Source organism: Symphalangus syndactylus, chromosome 9, assembly GCF_028878055.3.
Source record: "Symphalangus syndactylus isolate Jambi chromosome 9, NHGRI_mSymSyn1-v2.1_pri, whole genome shotgun sequence".
NCBI classification, from domain to species: Eukaryota; Metazoa; Chordata; class Mammalia; order Primates; family Hylobatidae; genus Symphalangus; species Symphalangus syndactylus.
In genome coordinates, this window is record NC_072431.2 from 57,002,900 (window position 1) to 57,025,660 (window position 22,761).

The following is a 22,761-nucleotide window of genomic DNA, read 5'->3' on the forward strand; positions in this document are numbered from 1 at the left end:
ACAAGGTGAAACTGACACCTCCTGGGGATGCAGGCTAACAGAAACATGAGCCCATTACTCACCCCAAATCTCCCATCCATACCTTTTTCTGCTAATGAATATTCTTACCTGAACCATCATTACTTCCATTGTCCTCTGCTTTGGATACCTTGTAGACCAGGTTCCTGTCTCTCATTTTTATCCACGAAGAGATTTTCATGAATGGAACTTTTCTTGTAATTTAGCAATAATGTCCTTGAAAACCCCACAACTATTTACATAACATAAGCTATTGTTTGAAGTGCAAAGCAGGTCAGAATTTGGTTTCTAGAGATTAATCACTGCAGTCTAGTTTATATTATCATAATAATTTCATTTATTTTGGTACAATTTGCTTTCAGAATCAACCTCGGCTTCTGCGCACAAGTGACAAATCCATTTGTTTGTGGTATAATGGATAACGTGATTAATGACCTTGCAACAGGAATTCTTAAAAACATAGAGAGGGAAAGAAATAAAGATTTCCATTTATAAATGTGCAGTAAACCAGCTTAGTCTGTAGCTGTGCATCAAAATCCCTCTGAACTTGTTTTAAGCCACAGATTTGGAGAGATTCTGAAACAAATTTGCTCCTGACTTTTGGGGGTTTCTGCTCATATCTGCTGTCTCCAAGAAGCTGAGGGCAGTGGCCTCACTTTGAGGAAGTGGTGACACTGCGGGCCCTCCTGGTTACAAGGACGGGGCACTGTTGGACCACGTGGCTCCATCGCGATGACTCCAGTTAGATGTCACCCCGCCTCCCGAGCTCAGGTCTTGCTGAATAAGGTCACCGCCCAGGAGGCAGTCGATGAACACGCGCGCGAGGGCTCTGTGAGTGGCCTCGTGACTTTGTCCCTAACTCCGGGTGTCCCCTCCTTTCCATCAGCGTCCGGCGCCTGGTCCTGGTCCCGGTCCCCGAGGCCCCGGGGATTCGTCCCGAGCGTTTTCCGAGTCGGCGCGGGGGGTGGAGGCGGGGCCATGGAGCGCGTCCCGGGGACCATTGCATCCGGAGGCGGCCGTCGTGCGGCTCCTTCCCGCCTCGAGAGTGAGATGGCCAGGCCTTGACGAGGAGGCCCACGCCTGCCGCGGGGGTGGCTCGCGATGGCAGTCGGGGTTCGAGTCCCGCCTGGGAGGCTGCTCCTGCTGGAGAAAACGCCTCCCTGAGAGCGGCGGCAAACGCGCAGCGAGGCCCCGCGCCGCGCCGGAAGCCACCCTGAGGAAGGGGCACCGGGACACCGAGGGGTTCCCACTTTCTCCTCAGCCTGTGACGCCCGCGTCCTCGGGTGGGTTCGAGGGGCGCCTGGGCACGGCCGGCCGAGGCTCTCGAGAGCCCCAATGTCGTTTTCCACCTCAGGCCTCCTTTCCTGAGGCAGGGCCCGGGACCTCGCGCTCTCGCCTCAGGCTCCGGCCCACGCGCCCGCCCGGCCGCCAGGCGCGCAACGGAAAACGCCCCCGCCCCGCCCCGCCCCGCCCACTGCGTGACGCGCACCCGGACAAACCAATCAGAGCTCGTGGCGTGCGCCCCACGCGCCGGCCCCGTTCGCCCCTCAGCTTAAGAAAGGGCGCGCGGAGACGGCAGGCCCAGAGCGCCGAGCAACGCTGAGGGTGCGGCTGTGAGGCTGCAGGAGACGTCTGCCCTTCGGTGCACGCGACCCTCCAGACCACAGCGCGGCTACTGCTAGCAGCGAAGGCGCCTCTCGCGGAGCGCCCCGACGGCGCCCGCTCGCCCATGTGGAGCTGAGCGCGGCAGCGGCGTCGGGATGCTGGCGCTGCTGGCCGCCAGCGTGGCGCTCGCCGTGGCCGCCGGGGCCCAGGACAGCCCGGCGCCCGGTAGCCGCTTCGTGTGCACTGCACTGCCCCCGGAGGCGGTGCACGCCGGCTGCCCGCTGCCCGCGATGCCCATACAGGGCGGCGCGCTGAGTCCCGAGGAGGAGCTGCGGGCCGCGGTGCTGCAGCTGCGCGAGACCGTCGTGCAGCAGAAGGAGACGCTGGGCGCGCAGCGCGAGGCCATCCGCGAGCTCACGGGCAAGCTAGCGCGCTGCGAGGGGCTGGCGGGCGGCAAGGCGCGCGGCGCGGGGCCCACGGGCAAGGACACCATGGGCGACCTGCCGCGGGACCCCGGCCACGTCGTGGAGCAGCTCAGCCGCTCGCTGCAGACCCTCAAGGACCGCCTGGAGAGCCTCGAGGTAGCGGCCCGCGGGGAGCGCGGGGGACCTGGAATGGGGACGCTCCCGAGTCGGGGGCGGAAGACTCGGGAGGTTGGTGAAAGGGGGCCTGGCCCTGGGGAGGGTGTGATCGTCCGTGGGGGTGAGCTGGACTTGAGGGTGAAAGGCGAGGATCTAGATCCTGCTCGGGAACTCCCCTGCGTGGTATCCCTTCCCACACCGCTGCTCTTGCTGGAAGGAAACGTTTAACTTCCACCCCCGCGCGTCGGGACTGCCCGCGGGATCCGCCGAGCACTTCCCGAGGTCGGGGCTAGCGAACCCAGACGGCCAAGCCGCGGGCGCCAAATACCCGAGGACGCGATAGCCTCTATCCTCTCGCAAATCTGCAAATCTCCGCGAGCCGGGATGCGCTCCCGCAGGCCGTGCGGGTTGCTGCGAGGCTGCCGCGGGAGGTCAGCTGCCCCAGGCATCTGGCGTTTCTTTCTTTAAATCAGGTCAGGCTGAACTAGAGGGGGCGGAAGTCTGGGGGCGGAGGTTGCAGGGAGGCGAGCGCAGGGGGGGTCACCGGCGACCCCAGAGCGCGCATTAGAGGGACAACCTCTGGTTAACTTCAAAGACTCCCATGTCTGCAAGTTGAACCATTTTAAGGTGCTCTTCAGGATTGCTTCAGGGGAGGAGACCTTATTCCCTTCTCTCTGTCTCTCTCTCCCACTCCCTCCCCCCTCCCTCCCCCCCCCTCCCGCCTCCGTCTCGTCTCTATCTCTGAAGATGCGTGCAGTTTGGAACTTTGAGAGAAAAATATTCAATTATTTTTCATCTTTAGGCTCCACCCTTTTTAAGAAGTGTGGACATTGCTGTTAATAGCCTTTGTGAAAATACTTCTCAGCAAAACTAGGTTTAAATTACGGGTGGTAATTATTGCAAAAATGACTCTAGGGTTTCTTTTGGCGTGAGGGCTGAATACAGTATTTCTAGCATCTGTATATCCCCTGATTCATTGTGATTGCTAACAGCTAACATTTCTGGAGCACTAAATATGAGTCAGGCACATTATTTAATTTTTTAATCCTTGGAACAATGAATGGCACGAGGCAGGTCCCATTATGTGCATTTCACAATTTGGAACACTTTGTGGAGAAAGGTAAATAGCTTGCCATGAACTCGTGGGTAGGCAGCCTGCCACAGCCTCCAGAACCACATGATGGTAGAGGAGAAAGAGAAATAGGAAGTGAGGATTTAGAAACAGCATTAAAAACAAAGATTGCTGGAGTTCAGAATAGCAGCGTTTTAGATCTGTCATTTTCCAGAAACATCTCTGCATGCATAGTTATTTACCTTGGTGCCAGACCGGAACTTGGGAGCTGTTTTCATTTCTGGGTGAAAGCTCCTTGGCTTTGTGTAACCATCGATTTACTCTTACAAAAGAAAAAAATCCTAGAGCTGAGTTTTGGTCTCTACCCAACATAGAATTCGAGGTGTTGGTTAGAATGTTGACTTTTTAGTAAGAGGAGAAAAACGGCTTTTTGAGAAGGGAAAATGAGATTCACAAGTTTCAAATATTGCAGCAAAGTAATTCTTATCTGACTTTGAAATCTTTTCCACACCAAAAAAGCATCAGTGAGATGCTCCCCTGCCTGCCAGTGGCACGATTCAGGATTCAGTGCTTGCGTTTTGGAAGCTTCTCCCTGTGTGGTGGGGCCATCACAGCCACATTTCACAATTTCTTTTTAACTCTTTCTGTGCCCCTCCCTCCTCCCCGGTGGCTGAAAGCACCAGCTCAGAGCAAACGTGTCCAATGCTGGGCTGCCCGGCGACTTCCGCGAGGTGCTCCAGCGGCGGCTGGGGGAGCTGGAGAGGCAGCTTCTGCGCAAGGTGGCAGAGCTGGAGGACGAGAAGTCCCTGCTGCACAATGAGACCTCGGCTCACCGGCAGAAGACCGAGAGCACCCTGAACGCGCTGCTGCAGAGGGTCACCGAGCTGGAGCGAGGTGTGTGCCTGGCCTGTTTCTCTGTCTGGGAGTGGCCTGATTTTCACCACTTGTGATTCCGGTTGATGGACAGCAGGGATTGTGACACCACATGGGCCTGGTTCCCGGGTGTGTGAGCAAATAATAGAGGTGACTGAGCATGGTCATCTCAGAAATGAGCTGCCAGCTACCAGCCCCCAGCCCCACTGGCATTATCCAGGGAAGAGTGAATGTGTCCAGGACCAGCTTCGATAAGCAACCACAGGGGCGTTTCAGTCTTTTCTTAACTAGTCCTGGCAGCGGATTCTGTGTATCTTTCTCTTCTCTGTTCACACTGTGGTGAGTAAGTTTCTCTCACAGGAGACAGAGAGGGAGGGATCAGGGGATAATTCAGATTGCATCATCAACCCCCAAACCACTGGGTGGCTTGGCTGTGAAGTTGTAGGTTTGCCCGTAGTGGGTGTTTATAAGACTGGAATTTTCCCAGATGCACTAACCTGATGAAGCCACTTCCCCATGACTCCATTCCATGCATCGATAGGAGGATGCCCAATAGCAGAACATCCAATGACTTTGGCCGAGGTGGGGCAGATGGAGAAGGGGCTGGTGTTACTGTTCCATTTTACAGCCAGCATCCACAAGCCATGGGTCTCTTTCATCCCTTTCCTAGTCTCTTCCTACAGAAAAACCCATCCTTTCTTCTTTGCCCTTCTCAGAAAAAGGTGAGTATGGCTTACCTGTTAGATTCTTGAGTTTCCAAGAAATCTTCCTCTCTGTCTGCTCTCTGTTGCTGGGTGGCCTCAGGAGCCATCCCTGAAGGTAAAGCAGCCGTCGCTGTGGCCCTCCTCCCATGACAGGAGGAGGGAGCATCTAGGCACAGGTGAGCGTGGCTCTGTGGACCCAGCCTGAGCCACAGTGGATCCTCGGGACACTGAGGGCTATGGAGCTGGCACACTGAAGGCAGTTTGCCTCTCGAAAGGGGAGCTGTGGAACAAGAGGAGGGCTCTGTGAGAGACCTTGGTGGCTGTAAACCTCCCTCTGCACAGTGGCCAAGTTGGCACGAGGAGGTGGGTAAATAGCAGAATAGCGAGCCAGAGCCTCAGTCGTGCCAGGCAGGAGCTCAGACTCCTGGTATGCCCATTTCATAGAGGAGAAAAAGACCCCATTCCCAGTGGGGCATGTATCTTTTGGGGAGAGGGGCCCGAAGTGGGGCCTGGGCCACTAGCTGGCAAACAGTGACAGTCACATCAACCTGCACCTCTTCCCTTCTCTTTCTCTCACTCAAGGCCAATGTCATTTCACTGGGCTTACTCCTAAGGTAAGCCATCATCATTGCTTTGGCCACCCAGAAGCTGCCACTTTGTGACTGTCCCTTTCATCCCCAGCCTGTCCATTACCTGCCAGAAAGAAACAGTCAGGACTCAGACCCCACCAGCCTGACTATTGACCCTTTAGTTTCCCAGAAAGCCCTCAGAGCTCCTCTGGCACAGAGGGGAAGCTCACCTCTACAAGGTCAAAGACCCTTGCTGACCATTTATGCACCCCAGAGAGGCAGCTCAGCCTCTCTTCATCCCACTGTGGGAACTCTAGAATCCTTTCGTGAGCTCCACCAACTCAGCTCTGGGATGTGCTTTAAGGAAAGTGATCATTTGCAGATCAGTTTGTCTTCTGGGCAGTTCTGAGTTTATATCTGTCCTGTTTGTGACAATTGTAGAGAGATGTGTAAACACCTAGCCCTCCAAATGTACTATGATTGGAAATGATGCCAAGTTTCTTAGACACATCCAGCGGAACCCAGAGTAGCTAGACTTTAACCTCATGACAGGCAGGGGGCCTTGGTGGGGGGACTCTGGCCTTTGGTCCATCACCCTCCACCCCTTAGGGACCAGATGCTCGGCTGTGAGTTCCATACTTGGCATTCTGTAACCCCTGCCACGACCTTGCAAGGTAGGGATTAGTTCAGACGAGGGACTCAAGTCAGAGAGCTAAAGTGATGCCTGCATTCATGTCGCCAGCAGATTGCAGAGCTGGGAGTGAAGTTGGTGGGGCCCCAGAGGAGTGATGGAGGCTGCAGCCTGGAGTGGTGTGTGGGCCCCAGCCCTGCTGGGTCGGAGGCTCCTTGGAGCCCCCAGCAAGTGCCTGACCCTTGGCATATGGACGTCCCTGCTGCCCGGGGCCCAGGGTTGCTTGCTTTTCTTTGCTGCGAGACCTGCTCCTCTGCAAGGGCCTCCAGAGTCCAGGCCAGCTGTCCAGGCACCGCCCGGCTCAGTGTTGAAATAAACGTTGCTGTTGAGAAAACCAAAGCTGCTTCTCTTCCAGCCCCAAGCTGCCCACCCCCTGCTGAGTCTCTCCGCCACTTGCAGTGTCTGATTTATTATTGGTCAGGCCTTTTAATTCCTTAATTGGTTTTAACCAAGTTTCCTCCAAACTGCCAAGCTGTTTTATTTAAATAAAAGGCACTGGCTCTCAGGGTACAGGCCCCCTCCTCTGCCCTTCGGCTCTCCCAGCTCTAATTAAACCTATCTGTTGTCACCAAGCTAACAATATTACCCACACGGAGTCATATCAGATTGGCAAGGCTGCCCTCCCACAAGTATAGCAGCCATTTCTCTTTATTAGACAATGATGCCTTCATTAAGGACATGGTCATTTGCCACTTGAAGATTAAGTGCGAGTGGCTACGTGTCGTGGAAAGAGGGACTTCTGGCCCCTGGCCTGTCATTCACTAGCTGTGTGACCTTGGATACGTCACCTCACTTCGCTGAGCCTCTGAGCCTCAACTATGCAACCTGCAAAAATGGGGGAGTAGGGACATTCTGGTTCTCTCTCTCAGTTTTGCTTTTCAGCCTAATGAGGGACTAGTCCCAGCCTTCACTCTGGCCTGGCCCCTTGACTTCTTGGGGGAACAGGTCTTCCTAGCCCTCGCCAGGTGCCCAGCAGCTCTGCAGTGGCATCAAGAGGTGCCCATCCTTCGGAGGTCAGGAGCAATCAGGAGGCCACCATTGGCAGATATGAGTACATGCAACATGTGAAGCCCAGATTCTAGAATGTACACACTGCCTGTTCCAGAGAGGTTAGAAAGGGGATAGGGGGTTCTTCTGTGCCCCTTTGCAGAAATCCTCGTTAGATAGATGTGAACTGCGGCCCCCAAGAGCCTTTCGTATGTATTATTTGCTCTGAGGGAAAATGGGTTCGGGGGATTGTGGTGTTATCTGTTCTGGCTCGTGTTCTGCAGAAGGGACTGATTTAACTCCACAGTGACACAGGCAGTTCTAGCTCCAGAGAGCCCACCTGTCTCTGATGGCCCCAGAGACTGTCTGAGCCCTTGTGGATGCTTAACCAACACTTGTTGAATGAGTGAAGGGTGTTTAGATTCCTTTAATGGCAGGGTCTGGTTCTCAAATAAGAGGGCCGCCTTTGCCATGACAGCTGGCACAATCCAATGGTGTCCTGCAAACTTTGGAATCCGTGATGCCTGGACAAGGGCTGCTGCTGTGGTTTACTTAATTTTGAACTTCAACCAAGGCTGCATTGGAAATTATGTAAACCCATTCTAGAGTTTGTTTTCAAGGATTTTAGAAGCGCCGATGACATAGGGGTGGCCAATGGATTCTCACCAATTCCAGGAAGGTCTGGAAGGGCCAAGGCTCTGGCCAGGTGTGTTCCCTAAATGAGGAGAGACACCTGCGGTTCCCCTGCCTCCCACTGGCTCCTGACTATAGGAAATGATCAATAAACTCAATCTTCTCTTGAGGAGGAAAAGAGCAAAGTGCTTTTCATCAGGGATTTAGACCAAAAAGCCACTTCTGAGTTAAATTATGGAGTCAAGACCCGGGAGCCTGACTGCTTTGCCTCGGCAGTGGTAATTCTTTCATGTGAGGAGTGACACAGACTCACGCACTTGACAAGTGTTTATTGGGTGCCTGGGTCCCTGTAAGACTTCCTTCTTCTAAGCCCAAGTCTCCAGGGTTCCTAGATCCTGCCAAGATTTCAAGGAAATAATCTGAAGTTGTAAGACGTGGCTAAGGAAGCAGTTTCTGGCTTAACACAAGAAAATTAAATCTACCTTTCTTCTGCTCCTTCCTCAAGCTTTCTAGTCATCTAATATGACTTGTGAAAAGAGAATATTAACTAGAAGGAACCAGAGCTTTTTCTTTTCTTTTCTTTTTCTTTCTTTTTTTTTGAGACAGAGCCTCTGTCACCCAGGTGGGAGTGCAGTGATGCAATCATAGCTCACTGCAGCCTGGACCTCCTGGGCTCAAGCGATCCACCTCAGCCTCCCGAGTAGGTGGAACCACAGGTGTGTGCCACCCTGCCCAGCTAATTTTTATGTTTTTTGTAGAGATGAAGTCTTGCCGTGTTGCCCAGGCTGTTCTTGAACTCCTGGGCTCAAGCAGTCCTCCCACGTCAGCCTCCCAAAACACTGGGATTACAGGCATGAGCCACTGCACTTGGCTAATTTTTTAAATTTTTTGTAGAGACAGGGTCTTGCTATGTTGTACAGGCTGGTCTTGAACTCTTGGCCTCAAGCAATCCTCCTGCCTTGGCCTCCCAAAATGCTGGTATTATAGGTGTGAGCCACTGCACCCATCCAAGAACTTTTTTTCTTCTAGATTTCAAGAGGCCTCTTTTCCTGTCCTAAAAGATGGAGCTAAATTCTCTAACATGCCCCACACAGTGCCCACAAAATCTTCCTTTTCCTTCCTTTCCTGGGCGTCCTTGGGGCCCTGTACTTGCTGTCACCTGTGTCTGGGGTTCTCTTCCGCAGGTCTTTCCAGGCCTTCCCTGCATCCTCTGCCTTCCCTCCCCCGGCCACTCCCCATCTTAGCAGGATCCACTGCCTGGACTTCCCTCACGTACCTGCTGCTGGTTTCATGTCACCTTCCCTGCCCGAATGTAAGCACCCTAAGGACAAGGACTCCATCTTGTGTCCTGAATCCTGCCAGACTTCAGCCTTTTATCAGTGGCTGGTGTGGAGCGGTCTTTGGTTGCTTGCTGGAGGGTCCATCAAGGCTGTGTGAGGGACCTTCTTGTGGGTCTAGCAAGACATGGCTCTGGGCCGTGCTGGTGGGTGGTGGGGGTTGCCTAACACGCTGCTGGCCTCTCTTCTTCCCCACCCCCAGGCAACAGCGCCTTTAAGTCACCAGATGCGTTCAAGGTGTCCCTCCCGCTCCGCACAAATTACCTATACGGCAAGATCAAGAAGACGCTGCCCGAGCTGTACGCCTTCACCATCTGCCTGTGGCTGCGGTCCAGCGCCTCGCCCGGCATTGGCACCCCCTTCTCCTATGCGGTGCCGGGGCAGGCCAACGAGATCGTGCTGATCGAGTGGGGCAACAACCCCATTGAGCTGCTCATCAACGACAAGGTGAGGCCCACCTGCACTGCCACCCCCCCCGGAACCCATCATGTGGTGGAGGGAGCTGCAGCCCCCACCCCAGCCGTCCTCGCCCTCCTTGGGCCACACAGCAGGGTCCCAGACATGGGACTGCAGGGCTGTTCTCCTCGAGGTGGGGATAGCTTTGCACATGCCGGGTGGCTCGCAGGGGCGGGGCGGGGAGGGGCCGAGCTGTGAGTCCAACCACGAAGCTGCAGAAGGTCCAGGCACCTAGGCTGTGGAAGGGCAGAAGGAGCAGGTCTCCGTGTGCAGCCTGGATTGAGAGAGGACCTCAGGCCGGTCAGTGAGGGCTGTTCCCCAGGGCCACACTGATTAAGGGGGTGTGTGTGTCTCAGTGTAAGAGACTCAAGAGCATATTTTCGTGGGGGTCAGGTTTCTAGAGATATAATTTACATACAGCAAAATGTACCCATTTTAATGTACAATTCAGGAAGTTTTAACAAATGCACACAATTGTGTAACCACCACCACGATGAAAAAATATAAAACAGTTCCATCGCCCCCCAAAACCCCCTCATACCCCTTCATAGTTAACTCTGAGCCCAGCTCCAGCCCATGGCCATTGCTGACCCGTTATGTACACCCATAGTCTTGCCTTTTCCAGAGCAAATGCCCCTTCTTAATAGACTGCTTGGTTTTGGCATTCAGGAGTGGTCTTCTCAAGAGATCTGCTCCAAGGGCTGGGCATGGTAGCTCATGCCTGTAATCCCAGCGTGTTGGGAGGCCAAGGCAGGAGGATCGCTTGAGCCCAGGAGTTCAAGAGCAGCCTGGGCAACATAGCAAGACCCCTTCTCTACGAAAAATTAAGAAGTTAGCTAGGTATGGTGGTGTGCACCTGTAGTTCCAGCTACTTGGGAGGCTGAGGCAGGAAGACGGCTTTGAGCCTAGGATGTCAAGGCTGCAATGAACTATGATCGCACCACTGTACTCCAACCTGGGTGACAGAGCAATACCCTGTCTCAAAAAAAAAGCCCACTTTGGGCCTCCTGGGGACCTCTCACAGCCCTGCTTCCAAACTTTCATTCTAACGGCAGACTCCATATAACAAAAAGAGCTTTCTCAGAACCTGGCCTGATTTGGGCATTCGAGTGGCTACACAAACTCCCTGCCACCCGGGCCACCCCTGGTGGAGGCGGGGGCAGTTCAGTCCCTTACTCTGTTTGTCCTCACTGAACTGCCCTGGGTGGAGTCTGTCGAAATTTAGAAAATGCTGTTGCATCAGCCTGCTGGGCTTCTCCTAGATAGACCCCCTTGCCTGAGCCAGGGGTTAATTGTTCTAAATAATACCCTAGGACACAGTGGGGCTGACAGCCTTGTTGACCTCCGGGTTTGGATGGCTTGTAAACATCGAATTCCTGGGAGGGAGGCTTCAGGTTGCTAGGAGACCAGCAGCAACAACGAAGTGGTTCACAGGCAAGCCTGCATGGAAAGTGCTTGCAGGACCGCCAGGGACCCGGCCAGTGGCAGCGTCCTCCCCCCAGTTCCTCATGCTGTCTGTGAGCTCCCTGCTCACACAGATACACACGTGCCGCTGTGCAGGGAGGACAGGGCACACCCCCAGCACACGGACAGATCCCTGCGTGCCACCACGGAGGTTTGGGACTTGGCGTGAGGAATGAGGATCTCTGGTCTGTTTTCCAAGGAGACTGGCCCCATAGAGCCCTGACTTCCCGAGGTTCTCTGGCATGGAGAGCTCAGGGCCAGCGTGGGGGTGTTGACCCTCACATCTGCTCGGTCCTCAGGCACCAAGGGTGTCCCATTAATGTGAGGGCTGCTCTGGGGTCAGGGTTTCCACCGAGGCTGCCCCCTTTCATGTTCTCCACACATGACCCCAGGTGACAGGAGGAGCAGTGTGGCCCAGGGGGACTGGGGGGTGTCCTTCCTGCCCTGGGGGACCCTGAGGGCATGGGCCCAGCAGGTCCTTACCTGCACATTGCTGCTCACAGGTTGCACAGCTGCCCCTGTTTGTCAGTGATGGCAAGTGGCACCACATCTGTGTCACCTGGACGACACGGGATGGCATGTGGGAGGCATTCCAGGACGGAGAGAAGCTGGGCACTGGGGAGAACCTGGCCCCCTGGCACCCCATCAAGCCCGGGGGTGTGCTGATCCTTGGGCAAGAGCAGGTGGGTGCAGGGCAGGTGCAGGTGGGCACAGGGTGGGTGCAGGTGGGCACAGGGCGGGTGCAGGGTGGGTGTGGGTGGGCACAGGGTGGGTGCAGGAGGGCGCAGGTGGGTGCAGGATGGGCGCAGGGTGGCTGTGTGCCCTTCCAGGGATGGTGCAAGGAGGGGCCAACCGAGCAGTACCAGGCCAGACCTGCAGCTGTTCCTGCTCCCGGCCCCAGCTGTTGGCCCTTCAGACCTGGCCACAGTGTCCTGACAGCCAGGTTGGGGGAGCAAGAACCCCCGCAGCCTGGCCCTTGCTGTCCTGTGGTTAGAGGTTGGGTGTGGGGACATGGCCTGCATGGCAGGGACCAGCTGGGTGTGGTTCAAACAGATTCCAAATAGAACCTGGCACAGAGGGGTGTGAGTGTCCCTGCGGTCATGGGTCATCTCGTGTCACAGGCTCCAGCTTCCGTCTGGGAGGAGGCTGTGTGAGGGACTCTCCTGGGGTGCTCATGGTACCGACTCAGGATTGTGGGGCTGGTGTCTTCCAGGAGCCCCCTGCTCAGGGTCTCAACCCTGATACCCAGCAAGGGGCACTTAGGTAATCCATAGTGGGTGCTCAGCCCGTGGGGGAGACAGGGATGAAAGGGTGGCACCTCAAAGTGCCCTCAAGAAACTTACCATCTAGGGGAGGGAATGGCTAAGCTGGCTGTCTGGTCTAGGACAGATAAGCGTTGGCATTTCAGTCTGTGTTTGGGTTTTTGATGATGGACAGTGGGGAGTAGACGCCAGGTGCACTGGGGGGCTTTGAGTCTGGTTCCTTCTTGGCCCACTCCTCCCTCAATTTCCCCTACTACATCTCTGCTGGGAGGGGCTGGGAGTCATGAGACCTGGCTCTGATCCTGGCCTTGGGACTTTGAGCAGTGTCTTCCCTTACCAGCCTCAGTTTCCCCTATATAAAATGGGGAGATTTGAGCAATGCCACTTCCCAGTTCTGACATGCCTGGGAGCTTCAGAACCTGCAGAAACAGGTAGTGTTGGTCAGAGCTGGGGGACATCAGAAAAATGCCCAAATCTCCTGTCTGCAGCCCGTGTGCAGGGGGACTTGTGAACCCGCCCTGATGCAGCTCTCTTGTTCCCATTCCCCAGGACACCGTGGGGGGTAGGTTTGATGCCACTCAGGCGTTTGTCGGGGAGCTCAGCCAGTTCAACATATGGGACCGCGTCCTTCGCGCACAAGAAATTGTCAACATCGCCAACTGCTCCACAAACATGCCGGGCAACATCATCCCGTGGGTGGACAATAACGTCGATGTGTTCGGAGGGGCCTCCAAGTGGCCCGTGGAGACGTGCGAGGAGCGTCTCCTTGACTTGTAGCCGCCTTCTCCTCTGTCCAGGAGGCCGGGATCAGGCTGTTGCCATGGAAGTTCAGGGCCATTGACTCCCCGACTTAAACTCTTGTCAGTCTGGGCTCAGGGTCCCCAGAGCTCATTCCCCAGGAATCTCTAAGACCAGGGCTGGGGCAGTGTCTGTCACTGGCTTATTTGTTCCCTACCAAGATTCTGTTGCTGTTTGAAGTAGTGCCAGGGTCCCCTGGGAAGATGCCCTCAAGACATGAGTGGATGGATATCTGCCTTCCTGCTGCAAGTGGAGGCAGGTCCAGCAGCCCCTCTTCAGAGCCCCTGTAAATGCTATCGCAGCCTGAGTCCTGCCGCCTTCCAGTTCCTTGGTGTCCCGTGCACCCCTTCTGTCTGTCCCCTTTCATGGCTATGCAGCCGTCCCGCTGGAGTGGCCGTGTCCCTTGTGCATTGAGTGCGTCCCCTCTGGTGACTAAGCTGGCAGCAAGCGGCTACCCCCCAATCTGCAAAAGGGCCTCTCCCTTTGTGTTCTATACATTGTGAATCTTCCCGTCTGAAGAATGCCCAGCCTGCCCAGACAAAGCTCTGCCTTCCCCAGAGTAGAGGGGCTGTCTGTCTCCAGAAAGGGGGCATCGGGGGGGCTCAGAAAGGAGACGGGCTGTGATCTCCGGCCCCTTCCCCCGTCATCTCTTCCTTAGACTGATGCTTTGACTGAATCATCACTAGCTATGGCATTAAAAGGCCTCTCTTCTCATCTGGTGCCAAAGGTTCCGTTGCAGCTTTTTACAACCATCCGGTGTGGTTTGGAGGATTTGTTTTTTTTTTTCCTCAACAGAAAAGAACAGCCATTAGAAGAAGGCTCCCATTTTCTGATGTTCCGCCCCACTGTGAAGAGTGTGCTCGTTTTAAATTCATGTTGATTCCTGTAAGCACTGGTCTGTCTTCATCAAGTATTTCCCTACAGAACTCCTCAAGAAAACAGAGATCATTTGGCTGGAGATTGGCTGAGTGACTTCAAGCTACTCACTGTATTGGATGGGAGTAGTAATTTATTTTAAAGATAAAGTGACAAAGTGGGGAAATTTATAAAGCTAAATATTATATATTTTATTTTTCATACATGTTTGAAGTGCAAATCTGTGGATATTCCATTTGTAGGACCAAGTCGACATGCCCATCCTGACATTGTATGCTACGAGAACTCTTCTGATGATGGAATTTCGATTAAAGTGCACTGAAAGATGCTTCTGTGTTTGTCTTCCTCATGTTCTGGGGCTGAAGGTGGGAAGGGGTAGGGCTTTGCAACTTCTGGCAGAAGGATGATGTCTCTGGTTTGCTGCAGCCTGCATCTGGTGGGTTTGGGGGCACTGAGGATGGTTAGAGGAGGGTGTGGTCCAGCTGTCCATCCTTCCTATTTCAATGCCTGGCTCAGGCTGTGGGTGCCTGGCAGGCTCTGCCCAGGCTCCTTGTCCCCAGCCCACCCCTGTCTTCTCAACCAGGAGAGCCAGCTTAGCTAGAAGACCTGCGGCTGCCTTCCAGGTGTGGTACCTGCTTAGCATCTACTCTGTGTTGGTGTTCTTAGACATCATCTCATTGAATCCTCCCTGAATGAGCTAATCCCATTTTACAGGTGAATACACAACAATTAAAGCTATTTTGGGATCATGCAGCCGTTAGAGGATGGAGCTGGGCTCAAAGCCGTCCTGTGGCTCTGAGGGCTCTGTCCCTTCCACTGCTCACTCCAAGGGGCCCAGTGCCATTGTGTCCTCCCAGATCCACCTCTCTGTGCTCACCTGACCCTGGCTGGTGTGTTGATGGTCTTTCCCCCTCCACAAGCATTAGATCCCACCCACTGCCCACCACCACCTCTTTCCACTTTTGTAGCTTTACTCTGTCTTGGTAGCTGCAGAATGTAACTTTGTCCCTTTTCCAAGTAGCAATGTCAATTTCTGTTATAATAGCGGAGCAGAGCCTAATCTTGGAGCCAACTGACACCGTATGCCAGACATACTTGATACCAAGGCTGAAATGGAAGCCATAACCTCTAAAACCAAGACCGGCAGGTCACAGAGGTTCCTGGAGTCCATTTTTGATGTTGTGAAGTATAACTTGGCAAGAACTGAATACCACTGGTGTTGGGTAGAACATGAAATGAGGCCAGATATCCTGCTTGGGGACCTTTGAAACTCAAAGTGCTGAGACCAGGTGGAGAGCAGTTTGTTTTGAATCTCCTTCATGCTGGAAACACCAGCTACTCAGATCTCCCCCTTGAAAGGTGCTGAGGAGTTTCCTCATTTCGTATGCATGCCAGGCGCTGAGCTGGCCCAACTTGTTTCCCAGGCACTGCCTCCCCCAAGAGCATCGCTTTGCATCAGGGCTTTGGAAACCCTGCTGAGCCAGATAACTTCCTCCCTGCAACTGGAAGAGCTTTGAGCCCACAACATGGGATCAAAATGCTCCTTGCTGATCTGACCCGAAGATGAGAGAACCACCTGTCCACATCATAGCCACACACCGGTCCTCCTGTTGGCAGTTTGGTCCTCCTGACATACAAGCAGAAACAAGAATCATTTATGCAATCCAGCAAGTTCCTTATGCCTTGATCCTCCCATGTGAAGGAGACCTGTGGCCTCAGTTTCCCCCACTCAAGACTTTTTTTTTTGAGACGGAGTCTTGTTCTGTCGCCCAGGCTGGAGTGCAGTGGCACGATCTCAGCTCACTGCAACCTCCACCTCCCAGGTTCACGCCATTCTCCTGCCTCAGCCTCCCGAGTAGCTGGGACTACAGGCGCCCACCACCACGCCCAGCTAATTTTTTGTATTTTTAGTAGAGATGGGGTTTCACCATGTTAGCCAGGATGGTCTCGATCTCCTGACTTCGTGATCTGCCTGCCTCGGCCTCCCAAAGTGCTAGGATTACAGGCATGAGCCACCGCGCCCAGCCTGAAGACTCTTATCCTTTGTACAAGGCTGGAAAAATACTGAGAGCAAACTGGGTTCTCCAAGAAGGGTGGGGTAGAGATTGTCCTGGATGATGGAATATTCAGGTTGCTTAAGGGTTGTCATGGAAACTGTAGCCAAATGATCAATGATTAATGAATTGAAAAGTAATAAAATGCAGCTAAATAAAGGCAGCCTGGGACCAGGTCTCCACCAATAGGAAAGGCAGACCAAGATCCTGCCCAGCCTCTGGGGGCTTTGACATCAGCTCTCCTTATACGGAAGCTCTCAGAAAGAAAAGACGACTTCTTTTGAGCACAGATGTTATCATTTATTCTATCAACAAATATCTGGGGCACCTACTTTGTGTCAGCAACCATTCCAGGCACTCGAGATGCAATGGTGAGCAACATTGCAAAGTTCTCCTTTTAAATGGAGCTGAATTTCAGTGGGAAGTGTAGATAGAAGGCAAATATATAAACAAGAAAAATGCTGGTGATGTGATAGGGAGTAACTGGGGAACTACTTTCTGGGGTCACCTTTAAGCTGGGACCTAAATGAAGAGAGGGAACCAATCTTGGGTGGAACCTCACAGACAGAGGGAACAGGAAGTATGAAGGCCCTAAGGTAGAGCTGAGCTTGGGTGTTCAAGAGAAGAAATAGCCAGGTTGGCTGCATTCACAGGAGAGGGGAGGAGTGGATAGGATGAAGAGATTGTAGGGTCAGATGACAAAGAGCCTGTGTTGAGATCTCAATGAAATGGGAAGCCTGGAGGTTTTAAGGAGAGGAGTGTGATAATGTGATTAATATTGTAAGCCCACTACTCTTCCTGGTGGATGGAGAATAAACTGCAGAGCATTGTAAAGGGAAGTAGAGAGACTCGTGAGGAGGTTACTACTCCAGGTAAGAGGTCATGATGGCTTGGATTAGGGAAGTAGCAGAGGAGACAGAAAAAAGTGGAAGGATTTAGGATATACTTAGAAGTAGTCATCCTGACTTGCTGATATTTGGAATTTGGGGAGAGAAATAAAATACAATTTTTAAAAACCTAAACTCCAAGTAGGATAAACAGAGAGATTCACACCTAGAAATATCATAAACTGTTGAAAATGAAGTAAAGACAGACAATTTTGAAAGCAGCAAGAGAGAAGAGATTCGAGATGTACAAGGAATCCTCAATAAAATTTATAGCTGAATTCTCATCAGAATCTATGGATGCCAGAAGGCAGAGGGATGACACATTCAAAGTGCTGAAAGAAAAAGACTGTCAACCGAGAATCCTATATCTGACAAAGCTATCCTTCAAAAATGAAGGCAAAATTAAGATATTCCAAATAAACAAAAACTGACAATTTAACACTAGTAGATCCGCTCTACAAAAAAATACCAATGGGAGTCCTTTAGGCCAAAGTGAAAAGATACTAGACAGTAACTCAAATCTACTTGAAAAAATAAAGAGCACTGTTAGAGGTAGCTATATATGTAATTATAAAAGTGTAAGTGTATTTTTTTGTTTATAACTCTTTCCTTCTTTTATCTGATTTAAAAGACAACTGTAGGCTGGGCGCGGTGGCTCACGCCTGTAATCCCAACAATTTGGGAGGCCGAGGTGGACAGATCACGAGGTTAGGAATTCAACACCAGCCTGACCAACATGGGGAAACCCTGTCTCTACTAAAAAATACAAAAATTAGCCAGGTGTGGTGGCACACACCTGTAATCCCAGCTACTTGGGAGGCTGAGGCAGGAGAATTGGTTGAGCCTGGGAGGCAGAGGTTGCAGTGAGCTGAGATTGCGCCGCTGCACTCCGGCCTGGATGACAGAGCGAGATTCCAACTCAAAAAAAAAAAAGAAAGAAAAGACAACTTCATAAAGCAATAATTATAAATTTGCATTGATGGGCATAAATGTATAAAGACGCAATTTGTACAACAATAACAACAAAAAAGTGGAGAGGGGATGGAGCTATGTAAAAACAAATTTTTTTGTTACTGTTATAATGAAGTTGGTGTTAATCTAGATTCAATCATTATAAATTAAGTTGTTAATTGTACCTCAGGCAACCACTAAGAAAAGAACTTGAAAGAATGTATTAAAAGAAACAACAAGGGAATTAAAATACTACACCATAAAATGTTCATTTAACATGAAAGAAGACAGTAATGGAGAATAAGGGAACACAAAACACATTAATTAGACAAATAAAAAATAGCAAAATGGCAGATATAGACCCTACTTTTATCAGTAATCACATTAAATGTAAAGGTATTAAACACTCCAATTAAAAGGCAGAACAGGGTTTCACCACTTTTGCCAAGCTGGTCTCCAACTCCTGACCTCAGGTGGTCCGCCCACCTCGGCCTCCCAAAGTGCTGGTATTACAGGCAGAAGCCACCACATCTGGCTTTAAACAACAAACTCTTAAATAACCAATGGGTCAAAGAAGAAATCACAAGGGAAATCAGAAAACTTGGAGAGAAATGAAAATGAAAACATGACATACCAAAACTTATGGAACATAGCAAAAGCAGTGCTAAGAGGGAAATGTATAGCTATAAATGCTTACATTAAAAAAAAGAAAGATCTCAAATCAGCAGCCTAAATTTAGAACGTAAAGAACTAGAAAAAGAACAAACTAAACCCAATGCTAGCAGAAGGAAGAGAATAATAAAGATTAGAGTAGAGGTAAATCAAATAGAAAATAGAAAAACAATAGAGGAAAACACCAAAACTGAAAACTGGTTCTTTGAAGACATTTAACAAAATTGGCAAACTTTTGGCTAGACTGACCAAGAAAAAAGACACAACCTGGCCGGGCGTGGTGGTCCATGCCTGTAATCCCAGCACTTTGGGAGGCCAAGGTGGGCGAATCACTAGAGGTTGGGAGTTCAAGACCAGCCTGGCCAACATGGCAAAACCCCATCTCTACTAAAAATACAAAAATTAGCTTGGCGTGGTGGTGCATGTCTATAATCCCAGCTACTTGGGAGGCTGAGACAGGAGGATCATTTGAACCCAGGAGGTGGAGATAGCAGTGAGCCAAGATTACGCCACTGCACTCCAACCTGGGCAACAGAGTAAGACTCCATCTCAAAAAAAAAAAAAAAAAAAAAAACAGGAATAAGCCAGATATTTCTATTCTCATCACCTCTATTTATTACTGCATTGGAGGTTTTAGTCAAGGAACTTAGGCAAGAAAATAAAATAAAATGCACCTAGATTGTAAGGAAGAAGTAAAACAATCTTCTTGTCATATAAAAGTAAAGGAAGTAAAACTATCTTCTTTATAAGATCATAAGGACTCCACAAAAAAACTCACTAGAGCTAATAAACAAGTTTATCAAGGATGCAGAAAATAAGGGCAATATGCCAAAAATCTACTGTATTTCTCCTGTATACATGATCAATGAACAATCTAAAATTAACTTAAGAAAGCATTTCTATTTGCAACAGTGTCAAAAATTCAAATACCTAGGAATGCATTTATTTATTTATTTATTTATTTATTTATTTATTTATTTATTTATATTTGAGGCAGGATCTCACTCTGTTGCCCAGGCTGGAGTGCAGTGGTGTGATCATAGCTCACTGAAGCCTCGACCTCTTGGGCTCAAGCAATCCTCCTGCCTCAGCCTCCTGAGTAGCTGCGACTACAGGTTTGCACTACCGTGCCTGGCTAACTTTTAAATTTTTTTTTGTAGAGATGGAGTCTTGCTATGTTTCCCAGGCTGGTCTTGAACTCCTGGGTTCCAGCAATCCTCCTGCCTCGGCCTCCCAAAGTGCTAGGATTACAGGAATGAGCCACCACACCCAGCCAGGAATAGATTTAATAAAATCAGGGAAAGATTTGTACTCTGAAAGCCATAAAGCATTATTAAAAAGAATTAAAGGCCTAAATAAATGAAAAGTTATCCATGTTTGTTTATTGGAAGACTTAATATTGTTAAGACTGCTGGTGTGCAGCCTGACCAACACAGTGAAACCCCATCTGTACTAAAAAATACAAAAATTAGCCAGGCGTGGTGGCACGCGCCTGTAATTCCAGCTACTGGGGAGGCTGTGGCATGATAATTGCTTGAACCCGGGAGGTGAAGGTTGTGGTGAGCCGAGATTGCACCACTGCACTCCAGCCTGGGTGACAGAATAAGACTCTGTCTCAAAAAAAAAAAAGAAAAAAGAAAAAAAAAGACTGCTGCTGTGAACACTCAGTGGATAAAAAAAATGTGTTCAGATGTTGAGTCTGATGACCGCACATATACACACACCAAGGGAGTGTGAAAAAGCTGATTATTCACTGTGATGGTTAATATTGAGTGTCAACTTGATTGGATTGAAGGATGCAAAGTATTGTTCCTGGGTTTGTCTGTGCGGGTGTTGCCAAAGAAGATTAACATTTAAGTCAGTGAACTGGGAGGGGCAGACCCACTCTCATTCTGGGTGGACACTATCTAATCAGCTGCCAGCACAGCTAGAATAAAAGCAGGCAGAAGAACACAGAAGGATAGACTGCCTGAGTCTACTGGCCTCCATCTTTCTCCCGTGCCGGCTGCTTCCTGCCCTTGAACATCAGACTCCAAGTTCTCCAGCTTTTGGACTCTTGGATCTACACCAGTGGTTTGCCAGGGGCTCTTGATTCTTTGGCCACAGACTAAAAGCTGCACTGCCAGTTTCCCTACTTTTGAGGTTTTGGGACTCAGACTGGCTTCCTTGTTCCTCAGTTTGCAGGCAGCCTACAGTGGGACTTCTTGTGATTGTGTGAGTCAATACTCCTTAAGAAACTCCCCTTCTATCCTATGAGTCCTGTTCCTCTAGAGAACCCCGACTAATACACCCCCCACGTAATGAGGGTTTCTGAATAGAACAGGTGGGTCCCAGGAAGGTCCAAAAATGGCTTGAGAGAGCAGGAAAAGAAGTCTGGTTTGGGTTTTTTATGGTAGTTAGGGGACAGGCCCAGAGTGGTGTGAATATTCTGAAAGCCACTGAATTACACATTTTAAAAGTAAGGTGAACTTGATGGCGTGTAAATTATATCTCAGGTTTTGTTGTTGTTGTTTGTTTTTAAAGACAGACTCTCATTTTGATACCCAGGCTGTAGTGCAATGATATGATCAAAGCTCACTGCAGCCTCGAATTCCTGGGCTCAAGGGATCCTTCCACCTCAACCTCCTGAGTAGCTGGGACTACACATGTGCGCCACCATTCCTGGCTAATTTTTACAATTTTTTGCAGAGACAGGTCTCTCCCTGTTGTCCAGGCTGGTCTCGAACTTCCGACCTCAAATTATCTTCCTGCCTGGGCCTCCCAAAGCACTAGGATTACAGTCATGGGCCACTGGACACAGTCTCATTTTTTAAAATGAGGTTTTGGACCACGTGGGTAGATGCCATTTACTGATGGGGAGTTGGAGTGGGGGCAAAAAGCAGGTTTTGGGGTGGGGGAAAATAAAGAGTTCTGTTTTGGACTTAAGTGTGAGAACATATTTTAGTCTAACTGTCAAGTGGGTAATTGGATTTGGGAAGACGTCAGGGCTGGAGATAAAAAATGGGTTAGGCTGGGCATAGTGACTCACATCTATAATCCCAGTGCTTTGGGAGGGCAAGGCAGGAGACTCTCTTGAGGCCAGGAGTTCAAGACCAGCCTGGGCAACATTTCAAGACCCTGTCTCTACAAAAATTAGCTAGGCATGGTGATGCGTGCCTGTAGTCCCAGCTACTCAGGAGGCTGAGGCAGGAGGATCACTTGACCCAGGAGGTCAAGGCTGCAGTGAGCTGTGATTACACCACTGCACTCCAGCCTGGATAACAGAGCAAGACTCTGTGTCTAAAACAAATAAAAGATAAATTTTTGAAAATTGGATTAAAAACATAGTCCTTGCCTCTAGGTACTCCCAGCCTCACTACTGTTTGAAAGTAAATGTACAGAAACAGACATGTTCATCCTTACTTAGACCATTGACTCCTCACTGGTAGGAAGCATATTCATGCATACGCCAATTTAACTCAACATGCATTATCCTACTGTGTGTAGTGTCTACGTGAGTGAGACCTGGTCTTCACTTCACAGTCTAGTATGAGAGAGAGAGTGGAGCCAATTAAGCAAGTTGCTATATCAGAAAGCCTTCACCTGGCTAAGGCTGAGGGAGGGGCAGTTTCCATAGTGACTTCTTTAATCATCCATAGCTCTACCTTCAGCTACACACCGAACCAGTCAAGAAGAGTTGTTGACCTCAGCCTTGGTGGCTCACAGAGCAGCCGGATGACTCTGTAAGGGGTTGGTATTCAGCAGACACACAGAAGCAGTTTGATTGTTCCTGGAAATTTCAACATGGTAAGAAGCTTGTCAAGGCTGGGATTGTGCACGCTGGGTTATATGACTTTGGCCTTGACGAACGGCAAGTTTCCCATTGTTTTCTCAAAGAAGCACAAGACAAATTTACCAAGTTGTTTTACTTTTCTCTACAAAGCAATTCTGCTCTCTGTAGTTGTCAGTGCAAATATTCACAGGCACATTTTAAAACCCTGTTCAAGCAGAGATAAATCACAGAAGACTACAGCTGGGAGGCGGGTTGACATTTCCTTGTCACTCATCATCATACACAAGTGATTATGCCCTTCGGGAATAATATGGTCAACCCTGGCTTTCTGTGCTTAAGAGGGCAGCATAGATTTTGGAGAGTCTGTGTCTCAGCTCAAGACTCAGATCTTGAAAGAAATATCACACCTATTTATCATCTTTAAAGTATATTTTATTATGAGACATCATAGATACAACAAAGTATATGCATATGCACAGTTGAAAGAATAATCATAAAT

General features: G+C 50.5%; 1 protein-coding gene across 2 annotated transcripts; it reads left to right on the forward strand.

Moving 5' to 3' along the window:
* Nucleotides 1-1,584: 1,584 nt before the first annotated feature.
* On the forward strand, nucleotides 1,585-22,245 carry NPTX2 (neuronal pentraxin 2). 2 transcript variants are annotated; one of them, XM_055292361.2, is made up of 5 exons: nucleotides 1,585-2,204; nucleotides 3,954-4,170; nucleotides 9,273-9,517; nucleotides 11,494-11,673; nucleotides 22,129-22,245. In XM_055292361.2, exons 1-5 carry the CDS (start codon nucleotides 1,779-1,781, stop codon nucleotides 22,171-22,173), a joined length of 1,113 nt encoding a protein of 370 aa, XP_055148336.1. In that variant the 5' UTR covers nucleotides 1,585-1,778; the 3' UTR covers nucleotides 22,174-22,245. The 2 variants fall into 2 exon arrangements, with proteins under 2 accessions (XP_055148336.1, XP_055148335.1); XM_055292360.2 differs by lacking the exon at nucleotides 22,129-22,245 and adding an exon at nucleotides 12,802-14,254 and having other exon boundaries at nucleotides 1,591-2,204.
* The last annotated feature ends 516 nt before the right edge of the window (nucleotides 22,246-22,761 follow it).

Coding starts and splice junctions, on each gene's coding strand:
- NPTX2 (XM_055292360.2), top strand. CDS start 1,779: ATGCTGGCGCTGCTGGCCGCCAGCGTGGCGCTCGCCGTGGCCGCCGGG. Junction 2,205..3,953: donor ACCGCCTGGAGAGCCTCGAG/GTAGCGGCCCGC, acceptor GGTGGCTGAAAG/CACCAGCTCAGAGCAAACGT. Junction 11,674..12,801: donor TGATCCTTGGGCAAGAGCAG/GTGGGTGCAGGG, acceptor CCCATTCCCCAG/GACACCGTGGGGGGTAGGTT.